The sequence below is a fragment of the Scophthalmus maximus genome, chromosome 5 (genome assembly GCF_022379125.1).
Source record: "Scophthalmus maximus strain ysfricsl-2021 chromosome 5, ASM2237912v1, whole genome shotgun sequence".
Lineage (NCBI taxonomy): Eukaryota > Metazoa > Chordata > Actinopteri > Pleuronectiformes > Scophthalmidae > Scophthalmus > Scophthalmus maximus.
The window spans coordinates 20,382,686-20,397,245 of record NC_061519.1 but is presented as its reverse complement, the minus strand read 5'-3'; the positions used below and the strand labels follow the sequence as shown (position 1 = coordinate 20,397,245).

The 14,560-nt window shown below is 46.0% G+C and overlaps 2 protein-coding genes across 7 annotated transcripts; both read left to right on the top strand.

Moving 5' to 3' along the window:
- The first annotated feature begins 249 nt into the window (after nucleotides 1–249).
- gpt (glutamic--pyruvic transaminase) lies at nucleotides 250–13,848 on the top strand. Of its 6 annotated transcripts, none has more exons than XM_035633022.2 (14): nucleotides 278–424; nucleotides 3,078–3,129; nucleotides 3,526–3,678; nucleotides 4,040–4,413; nucleotides 8,697–8,786; nucleotides 8,986–9,094; nucleotides 9,235–9,368; nucleotides 9,820–10,063; nucleotides 10,277–10,356; nucleotides 10,435–10,571; nucleotides 10,748–10,922; nucleotides 11,471–11,626; nucleotides 12,895–13,007; nucleotides 13,203–13,848. In XM_035633022.2, the coding sequence occupies exons 4-14, from the start codon at nucleotides 4,063–4,065 to the stop codon at nucleotides 13,291–13,293; spliced, it is 1,680 nt and encodes a 559-aa protein (XP_035488915.1). In that variant the 5' UTR covers nucleotides 278–424; nucleotides 3,078–3,129; nucleotides 3,526–3,678; nucleotides 4,040–4,062; the 3' UTR covers nucleotides 13,294–13,848. The 6 variants fall into 6 exon arrangements, with proteins under 6 accessions (XP_035488916.1, XP_035488915.1, XP_035488917.1 ...); XM_035633024.2 differs by having other exon boundaries at nucleotides 280–424; nucleotides 4,227–4,413; XM_035633025.2 differs by lacking the exon at nucleotides 3,526–3,678 and having other exon boundaries at nucleotides 280–424; nucleotides 4,227–4,413.
- Nucleotides 431–2,686, top strand: fuz (fuzzy planar cell polarity protein). The gene has a single exon (XM_035633031.2). It carries the CDS (start codon nucleotides 778–780, stop codon nucleotides 2,083–2,085), a length of 1,308 nt encoding a protein of 435 aa, XP_035488924.2. The 5' UTR covers nucleotides 431–777; the 3' UTR covers nucleotides 2,086–2,686.
- Nucleotides 13,849–14,560: the final 712 nt, after the last annotated feature.

Here is a 14,560-nt window from a genome sequence, read left to right as displayed (position 1 = left end):
CCATTAAAATTGACCATGTCAAATTGTAATTTATGGGTTTTTTTGCATATATAATTATTTATTTCATATTTTCATGAAAAGTTACAAATAATTAATTCTTATCTGGAATCAAGGCTCCCAGCTACGAAACAATTGACGCAATAATCAGGTAATGTTCAAAAATCAATACTCAAGTAATTGAATATCCGCTTCGGTTGGTTTGTTCAACTATCGCGAGAAGTGAGCTAACCGGCGCCAGAGCCACGTGAGCGGCGCGCTCCGGCGGGGCGGATGAACTGAACCCAGGTCGGTGCCGTCGTCCCGCTGCTCCGTCGGTTACATCAGCGCGCGTAACTCACAACTGCAGCTCGACCGGCCGAATGCGAAGCGGGCCCTCGCCTTCGTGAAGAATGAATCATGGGACAGCGTTACTGTGGAAACGACGGTAACTTGTTTTGTTCACCTAGCATGTTAAACGTAGTTAGCCGACAACCAAACAAAAAAAGCAGTGGTTCGCGTTCAGTCCGGGGTCGCGGTTGCCAGGTTTGCTGCATGATATCTGTTGTCTTCTCGCTGTTGGGTTAGAACCTGTTTCATCCAGATGCAGGAAACGTGGTTTAACGTTACGTGATGCTAATGGTGCAGCAAGGTGTCTCTCCCCCCCCCCCCATGATGCAACACTAGGGCTACAGCTGTTTGCTGCGGGTGAGTTTATTAGTCAGTTCAACGGAGACCATCAGTCGACTGGTTCAATTATAAGAGAGAGAGAGAGTCACACGAGCTAGCTAAACCCCCACGATGATGCTCCAGGACGGATCGACCCAGCTGCTCTGCCTCACCGCCAGCAGCGGGGTCCCCCTCTTCACGAGGGGAGCCGCCAAGCAGCTGCCCTTCTCCGTCATCGGCTCCCTGAACGGCGTGCACATGTTCGGAGGTGGCCAGGGGGTCGTGTTGTCCTGCTGCGAGACGGAGGGCGGGGGCAAGGTGGTGTGGAGAGTGTTCAGGGACAGCGTGATGCTCATCGCTGTGGGCGGAGGAGGACACGGTGGTGCAGGCGGCGGCGGCAAGGAGGAGGAGGTCCGCTTGCAGCGCCTGCTGGAGAATGTGTGGAACTGCATGGTGCTGGTGTTGGGGCAGGAGGAGCTGGCCAACATCAGGAACGTGGAGAGGCTGAAGAGGGACCTGCGGTCCTGCTTCAACCTCATCGATCAGTTGCTGGAGGAGAGACCAGAGGGCATCCTGGGCAACCTGACGCACTGCGCCGACTCACTCCTGCCTCCCAATCCCGCTCTTCTCAAAGAGGCCGTGGACGGCTTCGCCCAGGCTGCCGACAGCGAGTTCGGCTGCCTTGTTGTCCACGGGCGCGTTGCTGCAGCCACGGAGAAGTGGTGGCGCCTCGCCCCTCAGGAAGTCGTGCTGCTCTCTGCCTTGACGCGGTCGCTCTCGGCCTCTGGGTCGGCCTCTTGCGACTACCCCGTGTTCCTTCCCCACGGCAGCCCCACCGTGGCCCACCGCCTGCTCCGCTTCCAGCTGCTGCCCGGGGCCGACGTGTGCGTGCTGTGTGGTCCCACCCCGTCCCTGCACAGAGCCGAGAGTGGGCTGGTGGGTCGCTTCTGGTCGCCACTGGTGGAGACCCTGAGGGACTGCCTGGCTGTTGGAGAGCGCTGCTTGCCAGCGTCCGTCTCCCTGCGCCCCGATGTGCTGGCACTTCTTCTCATAAACCGTGAAACGCGTCGGTCGGTCTCCTGTGTGCGGACTCCCACCCGTCACCTGCCCACCGACCCTCCTTTGCCCTCTAAGGCCCGCTGCTGGAAGCTGCTGAAGCTGCTCTACATCTTCAGCACGACGCACTACTTCAGCCAGGAGGAGACACTGTGCGTCTCCCCAGAGGAGAGGGCCCAGAGAGTGAACACTGAAGACTTTGTCCTTGGATTCTCTCACCAGCCAATACAATGCTACCTAGTCACAGAGGAGTGTAAAAGCTACGGACTTCAGACAGCACAGCACCAGCTCTTTCTGCTCATCCCGCCATCAGTCCCCACCTTTGCTCTGCGCACGGTGGCCACGCAGACTCTCTCTGATATAGTTGCAGCCACTGGATTTTAAGTGAACGGTTTCAATTTTGGCTGAACCTTGTAACCTCCCATGTGACCTAATAATATATAAATTACCCGGTGTACAGCTTATTCACCTGTACTGTGAACTCACTGCTGATATTAAGTTTTTCAATATATTTTACTGATCACTGCAAACATCTAAAATTACATATCGGCCAAAAGATCTACAGCAGAGGATATAAAAATCTGCTTCCACCTCTTCATCTTTTCTAAAGACAGTGTGATTAACAGACCACTTGAAGAAGTTAAATAGAAAAATATCTCACTGTTATTCTCACCAGGCATTTTTACTAAACTACTGCTACTTATTTCATGCAACAAAAGTATGGAAACAATTGAAAATGCCAAGGTGAACTCATTTTAGCATTGTTTTGCATTTAAGAGATAAGTCACTGATACCAAAGCTGTTTCTGTCACAGCATCGTTCTGTTGGTTTTCCTGAACACTAACACTAACAACTTGGATTTCACTGTAAGTGCATTAGAGAATCGTGTGGAAAATTTGACACTGGGATAAAAATGAAAAAAACCCAGAAAGTATTAAATGATTTGTTGCCTTAGTTCTGATCATAAATACAGTTTCTATTATCATTTTTGTGTCATTGAGTGATTTAACCCAAATTTCCGTACCAATGTTTTGATAGCGATTAACGTTTGGACTTTGTTGGTAGAATGTTTCATTGCAAAACTTGCAGAAAATGATTCGGTTCAGTTGTTTTAATATTCATATTTCAACTAAAACTGCTTGTTAATGAAAGATGGTCATTATGCAATGTTTTTCATATGTCAAGACAGTTTCTTGGCAGCTAACGGAGACGGCAGACAGTATGGATGAACTAGACTGCTAAGTGTATTGAACTTAAAGGAAACATCTGTTCTATAAGTCTTGCTTATAACATAATGCCATGATGATAGTGACACTGAATTTTAATTAATATCCACACTGGTCATTTGAAGAAACCCTTTCGCTCTCACTTTTCAGTGTGAAGGCAGATTGTCACTGAAAGTCACCCTGAGGAATCGGTGACGCACCAGTAAGTAGTTTCCAATCCCAGTTTTCCATCAGATGCTCTGCTCTCAATGCTCATTTTGTACGTTAGAGTTCCATGACGTGGTCGGGGCGACGTTCTCGGAGGGAACGGGACCGATCCAAGTTTAACCCCGACAAATGTGAAATAGGAACCAGTGCCACTATAGGCACTCATCCTGACCCTATCTGACCCCATCAGGGGCCCACGAGCTGAACAACAGGGACCTCATGCATTTAACTTTCCCCCCTTTCGTTCTGTTTTTTCATTAAAGCCACTATGTATAGACATATGTTATATTTTATTAGATTCTTGTCCAGTGAATTAGCACTGGAACCTGCTCAGCAGATGAAGGACACTTTCCCCCAGATAGGACCAGTCATCTCCAAGTGTCCTCCGCAGTCTCCTCCCAGAGGGGCCTGCAGCTCGGGACAACAAAGAGAAAGTGGAGCTCGGCGCGACGTCCGGAGGCTGCACCGCTGCGCGTTAGTCCAAAAGCGTCCAGGCCCGCGCGGTAACCGGAGAACCGAGCCTGAGGGACGGCCTCGCGGTGCGGTAGGTCTACCGGGGGACAAGGGGAGGGATGACCAGGCGAAAAGAAGGAGAGAGAGAGAAAAGGGGGGGGGGGGGGGGGGGGGGGGGGGGGGGGGGGGGGGGGGGGGGGGCGCCGCCATGTGCGCAGCGAATGTACCCCGACAAAGTCCGTCCGAGTCAGTGGGGGGAGTTAGTGTCCGAGGTGGACGAAGAGAGGCGCCTCGCGGAGCGGTGGTAGTCTGGTGTCGTGTCGGGTCCAAAGGTCCGAGCGCGGCGGCGGCTCCACTTGATCCACGCAGCACATTCCCCCTCGAGCGAAGCGACCGGCGCGTCGTCGCTGTCGCAACTCTTTTATCCTTCCTTTTTTCTTTTTTTCTTTTAGAAGTTGCCAAATTCTGTTGCAGTATGTCAGCCACTCGGATGCAGCTGCTGTCACCCAGAAACGTGCGGCTCCTGAGCCGCGGGCGGACCGAGTTGTTCGCCGGCGGCGGCGGCGGCGGCGGTCCCGGGGTCCGCTCACTGACCTGTCCCCCTCTGTCCTCCTCCTCCTCCTCCTCCTCTCCCGGCAGGGCCCTGTCGAGTCTGAGTGCCACGCGTCGCGGGCTGCCCCAGGGGAAGATGTCCGAGAACGGAGTGGTGTCCCGGGCCAAGGTGCTGACCATCGACACCATGAACCCCACGGTGAAGAAGGTGGAGTACGCGGTGCGGGGCCCCATCGTGCAGCGGGCCCTGGAGCTGGAGCGCGAGCTCTCAGAGGTTCGTGCGTGTGCGCGCGCGCGCGTGCGTGTGTTTGTGTGCGTGTGGACCAGGCTCCGCATCACATCTCTCATCTTCATCTTCTCCTCTTTGCATGTGAAAATCCATTGTGTGTCTCGCCTGTCACTCATTACATCCGTCCGTTATCCACCGTTTTTTGTCTCTTGAGAGAACACCTAGTACTTCATCTGACAGTATGAAACTTTTCTAAGAGACATTTTATTTTTATTTTACTTTACTGTAACTCGAATCTCTTTGAACCTTACACGTTTACTTGTCCCTGAAAAAAAATCCCAATGACATGGAGGGTTTGACTGTGAAGTCTGCACGCTTGTTTTGCTGCTGATGAACGCAGCCGTTGTTTGGCGAGGCCATGAATCCGGCCAGTGTCCTTCATAACTGAAGATTGACAGACTCTCTCTTCCTGAGAATCCTCTCACCATTAACATTCAAACATTACCCCACCGAAAGAAAAACTCATTTTGATACTCGAGTGGGCAGCGTACACACCCATGTTGTGTCAAAGTCCATCAGTTAGTTAGTAATTCCTGTAGAGATTCCCCCTGTATGATGATTTATAGACCGGTGGGCTCCAGATTATGTGATGAATCCACACATTTCAACATCTCTGTCTTCAGCTGGTCCCCAGTGTTAATCTATAACCCATGTTTTCTTTCCTCCTCTGTTTTTGTAAGCACGGTTGGTTGAATAGCAAAGTTGAGGTTACAAGTCTAAAGTCTGTGTTTCACTCTCTGCCGAACTACCGATGATGATGATACGTGTCAGTCGACCTCTAAAAAGTTTCCAACGTCCAAATTATCAAGCTGTCCCAGTTGGCCCCTGTGTCCACAGTTGTATTTCAGTTGTCACAAAAGCATGAACGTAGTTATGGTAGTCTCAGACTTAAAAAGGAGGAGAATAAATCAGCTGGAAATGTTCTATTTCACACTTGAGGCATTTTAAGTATGAACTTTTAATTCGTAATTTGGTTTTAGATCAAAGATATCCTGGGTCCTCTCCCGGTTATTGACACATTGTAAATCTACATGATCTGTACATTCCTCTTCTTTTTTCTGTACATTCCTCTTCTTTTTTCTTTTTTTTTAAAGCACAGTGCGATCCCTTCTTCTGACACTGTTTATGGTGATGTGGCAACCAGCTGTTAGTGTACCGAGTGCAGTCTGGTGTGAAAACTCTCCTCTCTTGAGTGCTTTGCACAGGAAGGGGCGAGTATATGAACAGCTTCTTGCACAGGTGAAAGGCGCAGTGGCGATGGCCGGCAGTTGTCGTAATGACAGGAGTGACCTTTTTAACCAGATGGTCCACCGGCACCAATGACTCTGTTCTGTTTGTTCTGAACAATGCTTATTTGACGCTGGACCCCCCCCCCCCCGCAACATAATGTTTTCTTCTTCTCAGCACTGTAAGAGGTTGATCAGCAAACTATCGCGTTGATATTTAGATGTTATAAACAGTTGGTAAAAAGATATTGAGCGTTGACAGAGCGTTTCCACGGAGGCAATGAGATAGTTAAAGTACTTCTTAGTGCTACTGCGAATGTTTTTTTATTCTTCACATTCCCCTTTCAGAAAGTAAAGGCGCTGCAATTTCTTCATTCATTAACTGCAGATGTTCCCGTTGTCTGTCTCTGCAATAGCACAGCACCAAGCCAGGAGGCAAAAATGTACCGCCAGTAATCGGCTCCAGTCCTCTCAGTGCACCAAGAGTGTTCGGAGAAATTGAACTGTGCTTTTAAGAGTTTCAGTTGTTTTCATTTTACGAGCCTGTACTTTTCCAAATTGTTTGATGGTGTTTGGTTTCTTTGGGAATCAGGTCACGGTGGTTTTCTCTCTTTTGTCCGGGAATTAAACACGCACACAAAATGCACACTCTGCTCCTCTACTCTGGTTTCCGACACACCAGTGAGATCTCTCCCCTTCATTTGCAGTACAAGAATGCACTGTTCTTCTTTGTTTTCCCCCTCCCCTGATACTGGAGATGGATTGTTTAGAACTTTTCCAAACGGGGAGAGAAACAAGACCAACCTTGAGCCAACTTGAGTCTACCAATTAACAGGAGCACAGATAAAAACTTCTCACGCAGTTAATAAATTGGGGTCTTTTTTTTATTCCTAATGAGCAAATTGCTGACGGGCAATTGCGGGACCATTTGAGAGAGTCGCTGTGGGACAGACCATCGATACACAAGTCTAGTTTTTGTCAAATTCTTTCCACATATTCTGCGTGAGTGAAAAGCCACATGTAAACCTCTAAAGACACCTTTCAGTGTTTGGATGTAGTTAGTACTGACTCGCTGAGAACTGGAAACATTTTAATGATCAAAGTGATTTATTATTTTTATTGTGGTATACTGTCTGAACTTTACAGCTCAGGTCACAATGTTGTTTACTAGGACTTTCACTGTTTTTACGTCTTCATTGAAATTTCTCTGCTGCAATTCCTTAGGGGGGAAAAAGGAGTCCTGGCCGGGTTTTACATCAAGAGCTGGGTTTCACCTTCTGCTGGGACTTTGGCTTTGTTTGCTGGGCTGTTTTTTATCACCGATGGAGGATTACAAAGCACTGACCTTTCTAGTTGTTTCTCAGGAGCAGAGGTCAGTTCGTTTCTAAAGGATCCCCTCGGTCAATGGGCGGTACTTTAACCCAGGGGTGTTATTCTCCCCCTATAATGTGATTGGTCCATGCTGAGCAACGCCTCTTACGAGCGACCAATGAGAAAGCCAGACTCCAATTTCCTAAAATCTGAACAGGATCGGACAATTCAAACACACAGGCTGCTTTGATTACAGCAGGGTGCCGGGCTCCACTTGTGTTTTTTTTTTCCTGCTGTCTCTAACATCTGATGTTAACAGCATGTGTTCGTGCTTGTGTCAGCCTGCATTGCTGTTTGTCCTCATTAGTTTTCACAGCTGCCCGAGATATTATCTTTCTGAAATTTTATATTATTGGCCTGGAAGAGCGTCACCTGATACCTTGATTTTTGGTCACATATATTTATACAATTTGGTTCACTGCTGCTTTGCTTTCGCTCTACACCAAAAGAGGTCAACGACCTCTGTGTAATGTACGTCTCTGTGTTTCAGTCAGGCGGTTAACGAATGTGGTAGAATTTCCTCCTCTCTGGACGTGTAAGAGATTGTTCTTGGTGCACTGTGCACGGTCATCATAACTTTGGCAGGTCAGATCAGGTCAGTCTCTGGACGTCGCTGTCTCTGAGCCCCATAGTCTTAGATTTTAGTTAAGACATCCTTTTTCTTTTTGGCATCATGCACTGACACTTTTTTGATATTTGTACGAACTAGAAATCCCCTCAATATCGAGCTCCTGAAACAAATACTTCTGCTTAAGACATCTACGGTCTCCGTCTTCCTGATTCAACTGCATCAATCTTTCCATCTCAGTAGCGATATGATAAGGTGGTTTGCCAAGGTCGCGTCTTTGTTCCCACGTCTGCACTGTTGACGTCAAGGTTGTTGCAGATGCACTAAAGTGTTTTTACCAATGACCTCTAAGTCCCTGGGACAGTGTAGCTGTGTAAACATCAGAATACTCCCGGTTCACCTTGTAGAACAGATGTGTGTGTGCATGAGAATTCTCAGTTGCTGTCTCGTTTTGTGTATGAGAAGAGTAGAGAATGAAGAGTTGACATTTGACATGGTTTTCCTTGAAACTGTCTTGCTGAGTTCATATTGTTACCCAGAAAATCTGACTTGTGAAGTTTCATCAGAGATTCAGGAGGAGAACTGCTTTTTTTTATAGGATGGAATTGAATGGATGCATGTAACTAGTCATTAAGCAGCTGGAAAAACCTTTTTCACTTACGTGAGCTAAATTTTGGTCCATACAGCATAAAATTTGAGGGAGTAGACGCCGAAAGTCAAAGGGAGAGTCAAGCTTTTTAGAGTTGTAACTTCTTGAATTTTTTGGTAACCTCAGTTGCTTTAGTTGCAGGAAAATAAGAGGTTGAGTACAAACAACAGCCATTAAATATAATTCCAGCGAATCACTAACCCACTGTGTGCTCCGCAGCTGCTGGGCTCACAGCCTCTGGTGTTTATGGAGATGAAGATATATGCATGCAGGCCTGGGGTCAAGGTTGTTTTGGTGCAGCGGGGGTTCTCAGTCAACGGCCATTCTTTTTTTTGATGGGCAGTCACTGTAAAATTCTGAAAATATGATAAGTTTAATACTGATATCCAATGTTCACTCCCCCTCCCCCTTCACATATACAATCATATCTTTACGTTGTCTTCATACTTTGCAGGGAATGAAGAAGCCATTTGTGGAGGTCATCAAGGCCAACATCGGTGACGCACATGCTATGGGACAGCAGCCAATCACCTTCTTCCGACAGGTCTGCTCCTAAGCCCTTTCCATACCCTGTCACCTAAATATAGCACCTCCCCCTCTGACGTCTAAACATCTTTTTTAAAAATCATCTCTTCCTTCTTAGATAAGTTGGTGTCTTATCAGTTTATCTTGTGTCATGCCGTGATCTGTGCACATAATGTCCCTTCAATCTTTTATACTCCCACGTCCCTTTGTATTTCAAGGTGTTGGCACTGTGCTCCTACCCTGAACTGTTGAATGACAAAACATTCCCAGAGGATGCTAAAAGTAGAGCCCGCCGCATTCTGCAGTCCTGTGGAGGGAACAGTATGGGTGTGTATAAGCCTTTTTTTTTTTCTGTAACCCTGGCTGCTTATTATCACCTTTACACTCTTAATATTATGTTTCCCGGTGGTATTTTGTTTTGTGTTGTCACAGTGACTTCCATTATCCCTTCGTGAATTCTCCCTCAGGCTCCTACAGCGCCAGTCAGGGCATTGACTCTGTGCGTCAGGATGTGGCCCTCTACATCGAGCGACGGGACGGCGGTGTGCCCTGTGACCCAGATAATATTTACCTCACCACGGGGGCCAGCGACGGCATTGTGGTAAAAAAAACTCTTTGGCGTCATCTCTTAACTGTACCTTTGACCTTGAGTCACCTCAAATATTTACATAACTGCGCTGACAAGTGTAGGTGTGAAGCTGTCGTCTCAAGTCCATATTTTATAAGTGAGTTCTCTCGCATCACACATGCAGTAACAGGTGCTCAAATTCCATGACTTAAGAGTTTACTTACACAGTTGCCAGTTTATTAGGGACACCCAGCTAAAACTAATGCAGTCTAACACAGCAGCTCATGAAGGTTATAATCGTTTTTTGTTGAAGCTGTTTCAGAACTTGTGGTCATTTTGGAGGATGTAGTTTAATTGTACTACCTTATACTTACAGTTGTTGTTTTTTATTAACAACGGTAGACTAAACACATCTCTGTGTGATGCAATACAAGTCAACAGCATGTGTTGTGTCTTACCTGACTCCCCTGTCTCGTCCTCTCAGACCATGCTGAAGCTGCTGATGTGCGGCGAAGGTGCGGCCCGCACGGGCGTCATGATCTCCATACCTCAGTATCCCCTGTATTCGGCAGCGTTGGCCGAACTGGGCGCCGTGCAGATCAACTATTATCTCAACGAGGAAAACTGCTGGAGCATGGACATCAGCGAGCTGCAGCGTGCCCTGGATGAAGCTCGGCAATACTGCAACCCGAGGGCCCTGTGCATCATCAACCCTGGAAACCCCACCGGTGAATTCTTCTAAACTCCTCATTTTCTGACAAAATGTACATTTTAACAGTAGGTGACGACGTAGTTAAATTGATGAATACTACCCTGAAGTGATTGTTCTATGACCCCAGGTTTCATGTGCTTCTCCTTTGAGGAGCCACTAGATGGCAGCAACTGCTGTAAATCCCCATTTCCATCCCTTCTCCATAATGAGCCTCCTTTTTGTTTCACAGGTCAGGTTCAGAGCAGACAGTGCATCGAAGATGTAATCCGATTTGCAGCGCAGGAACGCCTCTTCCTCATGGCTGATGAGGTACTGCATCTCCTTTTAACATCTGTCTGCTCCGTTGTCCATTTCTCGCCGTAATCTCGCTCTGTCCCCATCTCCCAGGTGTACCAGGACAATGTGTACGCTGACGGTTGCCAGTTCCACTCTTTTAAGAAGGTTCTGTTTGAGATGGGGCCAGAGTACTCAGATACAGTGGAGCTGGTTTCCTTCCACTCCACTTCAAAGTGCTACATGGGAGAGTAAGTCATCTGGGATTAATCTGTCAGACCTCGTGACAACAATGTCGACGACTAGCTCTGTGTGTTTGCCGTAACTTGTTTGGTTGAGTTTCTTTCTCTGTCTTTGGTTTTCTCTCTTCCGTACATTTTCTTTGTTGCTGTAGGTCATTTCGTAATGTTTTTGTCCTGCCTCTTAGGTGTGGCTTCCGTGGAGGCTACATGGAGATCATCAACATGGACGATGAGGTGAAGGCCCAGCTGACGAAGCTGGTGTCGGTGCGTCTGTGTCCTCCTGTTCCTGGTCAGGCTCTAATGGACCTGGTGGTCAACCCTCCGCAGCCGGGGGAGCCTTCATACGAGAGCTTCATCAAGGTACACCGTCAACATCCCTTTTTACAGTGTACTATGTGGATTGCTCATGAAAACCCCTCAAAAGTCATGGCCTCTTGTAGGTGTGAAAAATGATCTTGTGTAGTAAAATTATTCTTAATCGCATTCGATATGATCTGTTCACACTTGTTCTTCCGTATCTCGCACGGGCATTCATCCTTCTCGCGGCTTCGAGATGTCTGGAAAAAATTCAAGCAGAAAACTTTATTAGAAAAGGCCAGAGACACAGTGAGCCAGCATTTCCCTTTCAATCCCTACAGTAAGGACAATTGCTTGCAATTGCTGAAAGGTGATCATTTCCAGAAATGGTCATTTTGACACCACTTTAGGACTTTTTACTATTTCTAAACTATTTTCTGTGGCTAAAAATCTCCGCCACACCACTTAATGGGAAGGGCTGAGCGAATGTTTTAAGGGCTGTCAGTCACATGCGTTGCTGATGTAGTTGCCAGTGTTTTTCTGATTCTGTCTTTGGTTTTCCTCAGCTTATTTTTCTCTCTGTCTCCTCGCTCTCTCCCTCCCACTTCCAGGAGCGCACAGCCACCCTTAGTGCCTTAGCGGAGAAGGCCAAACTTACAGAGCAGGTTCTCAACACTGTGCAGGGCCTCAGCTGCAATCCTGTGCAGGGTGCCATGTACTCCTTCCCTCGCATAACCATCCCCGAAAAAGCCATCAAAGAGGCCATGGTGAGTCCTTAACCTTCTTATTGTGAATGTTTCAGCGATTCAAATCTGTATGGTATTTTTGGTTCAAGGAAATGACATTGATCAGGGGCAGAAAGAACGAGAGGCCTAAAATAGATGACTCTTCTGAGTTATGCAGGATATAAATATAAGTATACTACTTAATATTTGGTGCACTTAAAATAATTCCCCTTACTATTTCTCAACAATCCTCAATAAACAAATACGGTTCCAATTCAAACCACCGCAATCACGGCCGGCACTAAGTTACTTTGGGGAAATAGTGCAGGAAGACATAAAACCAACATGTGCAGGATTTAATCACTTTGACCAGGTACACTGTGCAGCAGCACACCCCCCCCCCCCCCCCCCCCCCCCCCCCCCCCCCCCCCCCCGTTGGCTAAAGGGAACAACTGATTTCCGATAGTCCGTGGTTTTTCAATTCTGTCCCGTGGTTGACTGCTCAGTAGGAATTTCATGGAGGGTGAACGAGGCGAGCCATTGAGAATCTGATTAGTCGTGCAGAGGGTCGGGTCAGGTCAGAGGCAGCGCCTGGACGCAGGACTTTCTTCATGTCAACATTACGACTGCCAGAGCTGCTGTGCATTTCGTTAAGCCTATTCTCAATCACTAATATATATATATATATATATATAACGTTTTCAAAAGCTTTTGATCCAAAGGAAATTGGACATACTTCAGATTTATTTTAGCCCTAATTACTACTCATCTCTTACTTTTAAGTTTTTTGTTCATTATCAAGCTACAGTTTCCTTTTACTGTGTCCTTACTGTGGCCACGATAATTAAAACAATTCTGAATATGTACAATGGGGTAAAATTGTCCCAATGAAACTGTAGTATGAAGTAGAAACAGTAGAAAATTAATTAACTTAAAGAGTTCTGAAAGGAAAGAAATAGAGGACTGCATAATTACTGGCAAGGACTGTTGGTCACAAAGAGATGCTCAGTTGAGCTGTTTCTGTCGTCGTATGACCCACTTCTACTTCAAATTGATTTGATCTTCTGCAAATTGAAAATCCTTTCCACTAATTTAAGTCGTGAATCAAAACAGGAGGCTGTTCATACAACACTTTTGAGTACGAAACCGACACTGGCTATTTTTTTAATGAAGACATTCTATCCTGTTGGCACAGTAAAACTGCACTTGTTCTAAAAGTTTGCTAAATTCCCAATTTACATCTTATTGCTTGAACTAGCAGGACATTTAAGGTCAAATAGTTCAATCGTGTTCCCCTTCCTCTCCATTAGGACCTAGGTCAGCAGCCAGATATGTTCTACTGCATGAAGATGCTGGAGGAGACCGGAATCTGCCTCGTCCCTGGGAGCGGCTTTGGCCAGAAGGACGGAACCTACCACTTCAGGTACAGAACCCTTGATTTTTTTGCAACTGCGGATCTTTGTGATTATCAATTAAACTTCCAATTATCTTCTCTATTAAAAGATTTGATTGTTGTGTATGTCCAAAAATGGTGAAAAGTTCAAAATGTGTTTATTCATCCAGCAGAATTTATTTTTATTAAATTTTTTTCTTCCCTTTCCTCCGCTCTTCTGACCAGAATGACCATCTTGCCACTGAAAGACAAGCTGCAGATTCTGCTGAACAAAGTCAAGGAGTTCCACCTGAAATTCACCCAACAGTATTCTTAAATTTACCCCATTGTTTGTTTTTTTTCCCCTCCCCTCCATTCACAAAGGGAAGGAGGTCACCAACTACAACAAAGAACTCTGCCAATCACAATTTCTCTCAAGTGCCTTCCCTACGGCGGCTCTGGTGGTCTCTGTGACGACGCACTTAAGCCTCCATGGCTCTTTCATTTGGACACTGGTGGACAGTAAGACAAGGCACTGGTTTCTGTCAGAAAACCAAACTGGAGATGAATGAATTAAGTCAGAGAACTTGTGTCAGTTTGGTAGGAAAATTATGGCTTCAGCTAGTTTTGTTTCTGGTTTTGTATTAACCGTAGATCTGTGTATTTGTGAGTACAAGAGCGTAGATTGTCTATGTCGATGCCAAGCTTAAAAAAAAACTACGGTACAATTGAAGAAAATGTGATGCTGCTTTAAACCTTGAGTAAATGTACAACTGGATGAAAAATTGCATTCCTGCAGACTTGTACTAGGCGGGTAGAATGTAGAGGAAAGCCTAATTTGCATGATTATTCAGAAATGATTTTGTAAAATGAAAATAAATGTAACCATCTACGGTTTGTCTCATTATCTTGGAGAGAGCTTTCAGATGTGTTAAGAAATTTAAAAGGAAACATATGGGTTGTATCCTTAGACCGTGAAGATCTTATGTCACAAATGCATTATTCCAAATTGTCTTCATACTTTAAGGGAGAGATTAGTTGTTATTATTATAAGTTTGTCTGATGTAATAGTTATTGATTTCCCATCACTGTATTCATTACACAATTTAAGGCCAAAGGAGAGTGACTCATTCAAAATGACGAGGAGCTTAAATTAAATATTATTATACGGACACAGAAGCCGACATAAGTGGGGATGAATGTAAACAGTCACGACTCGTTGACACATTCTGCACAAATTGACATGTTCACAAAATCTAGCTAATTGATTATGCTGTTGCAATGCTCGGGCCCTAATTTGATCCACTGGTGATATGAAAATGATTGATTGGTGCGGCTTTAAAATGAGAAAAATTCAATGTGCCATTATCCTGTAATTATCACGTGGCCACAGAGGGTCGCTGGTCAGCAAGTTAGACTGCATCAATTTCACGAGGCCAATTCATGGACCTAATGTAACTGTCATCACCTCTGATAATGACATTGTTATAATTTCGAGCTCAAAAGGACCGGATGTGTAGATACCACAACTGTCTTTTACTATTAATCTGTCATCTATTTTATCGCCTAGGATGCAGTTTCCAAGCAGGCCAGGATGATGAATG

Coding starts and splice junctions, on each gene's coding strand:
- fuz (XM_035633031.2), top strand. CDS start 778: ATGATGCTCCAGGACGGATCGACCCAGCTGCTCTGCCTCACCGCCAGC.
- gpt (XM_035633021.2), top strand. CDS start 3,796: ATGTGCGCAGCGAATGTACCCCGACAAAGTCCGTCCGAGTCAGTGGGG. Junction 4,414..8,696: donor TGGAGCGCGAGCTCTCAGAG/GTTCGTGCGTGT, acceptor CATACTTTGCAG/GGAATGAAGAAGCCATTTGT. Junction 8,787..8,985: donor CAATCACCTTCTTCCGACAG/GTCTGCTCCTAA, acceptor TTGTATTTCAAG/GTGTTGGCACTGTGCTCCTA.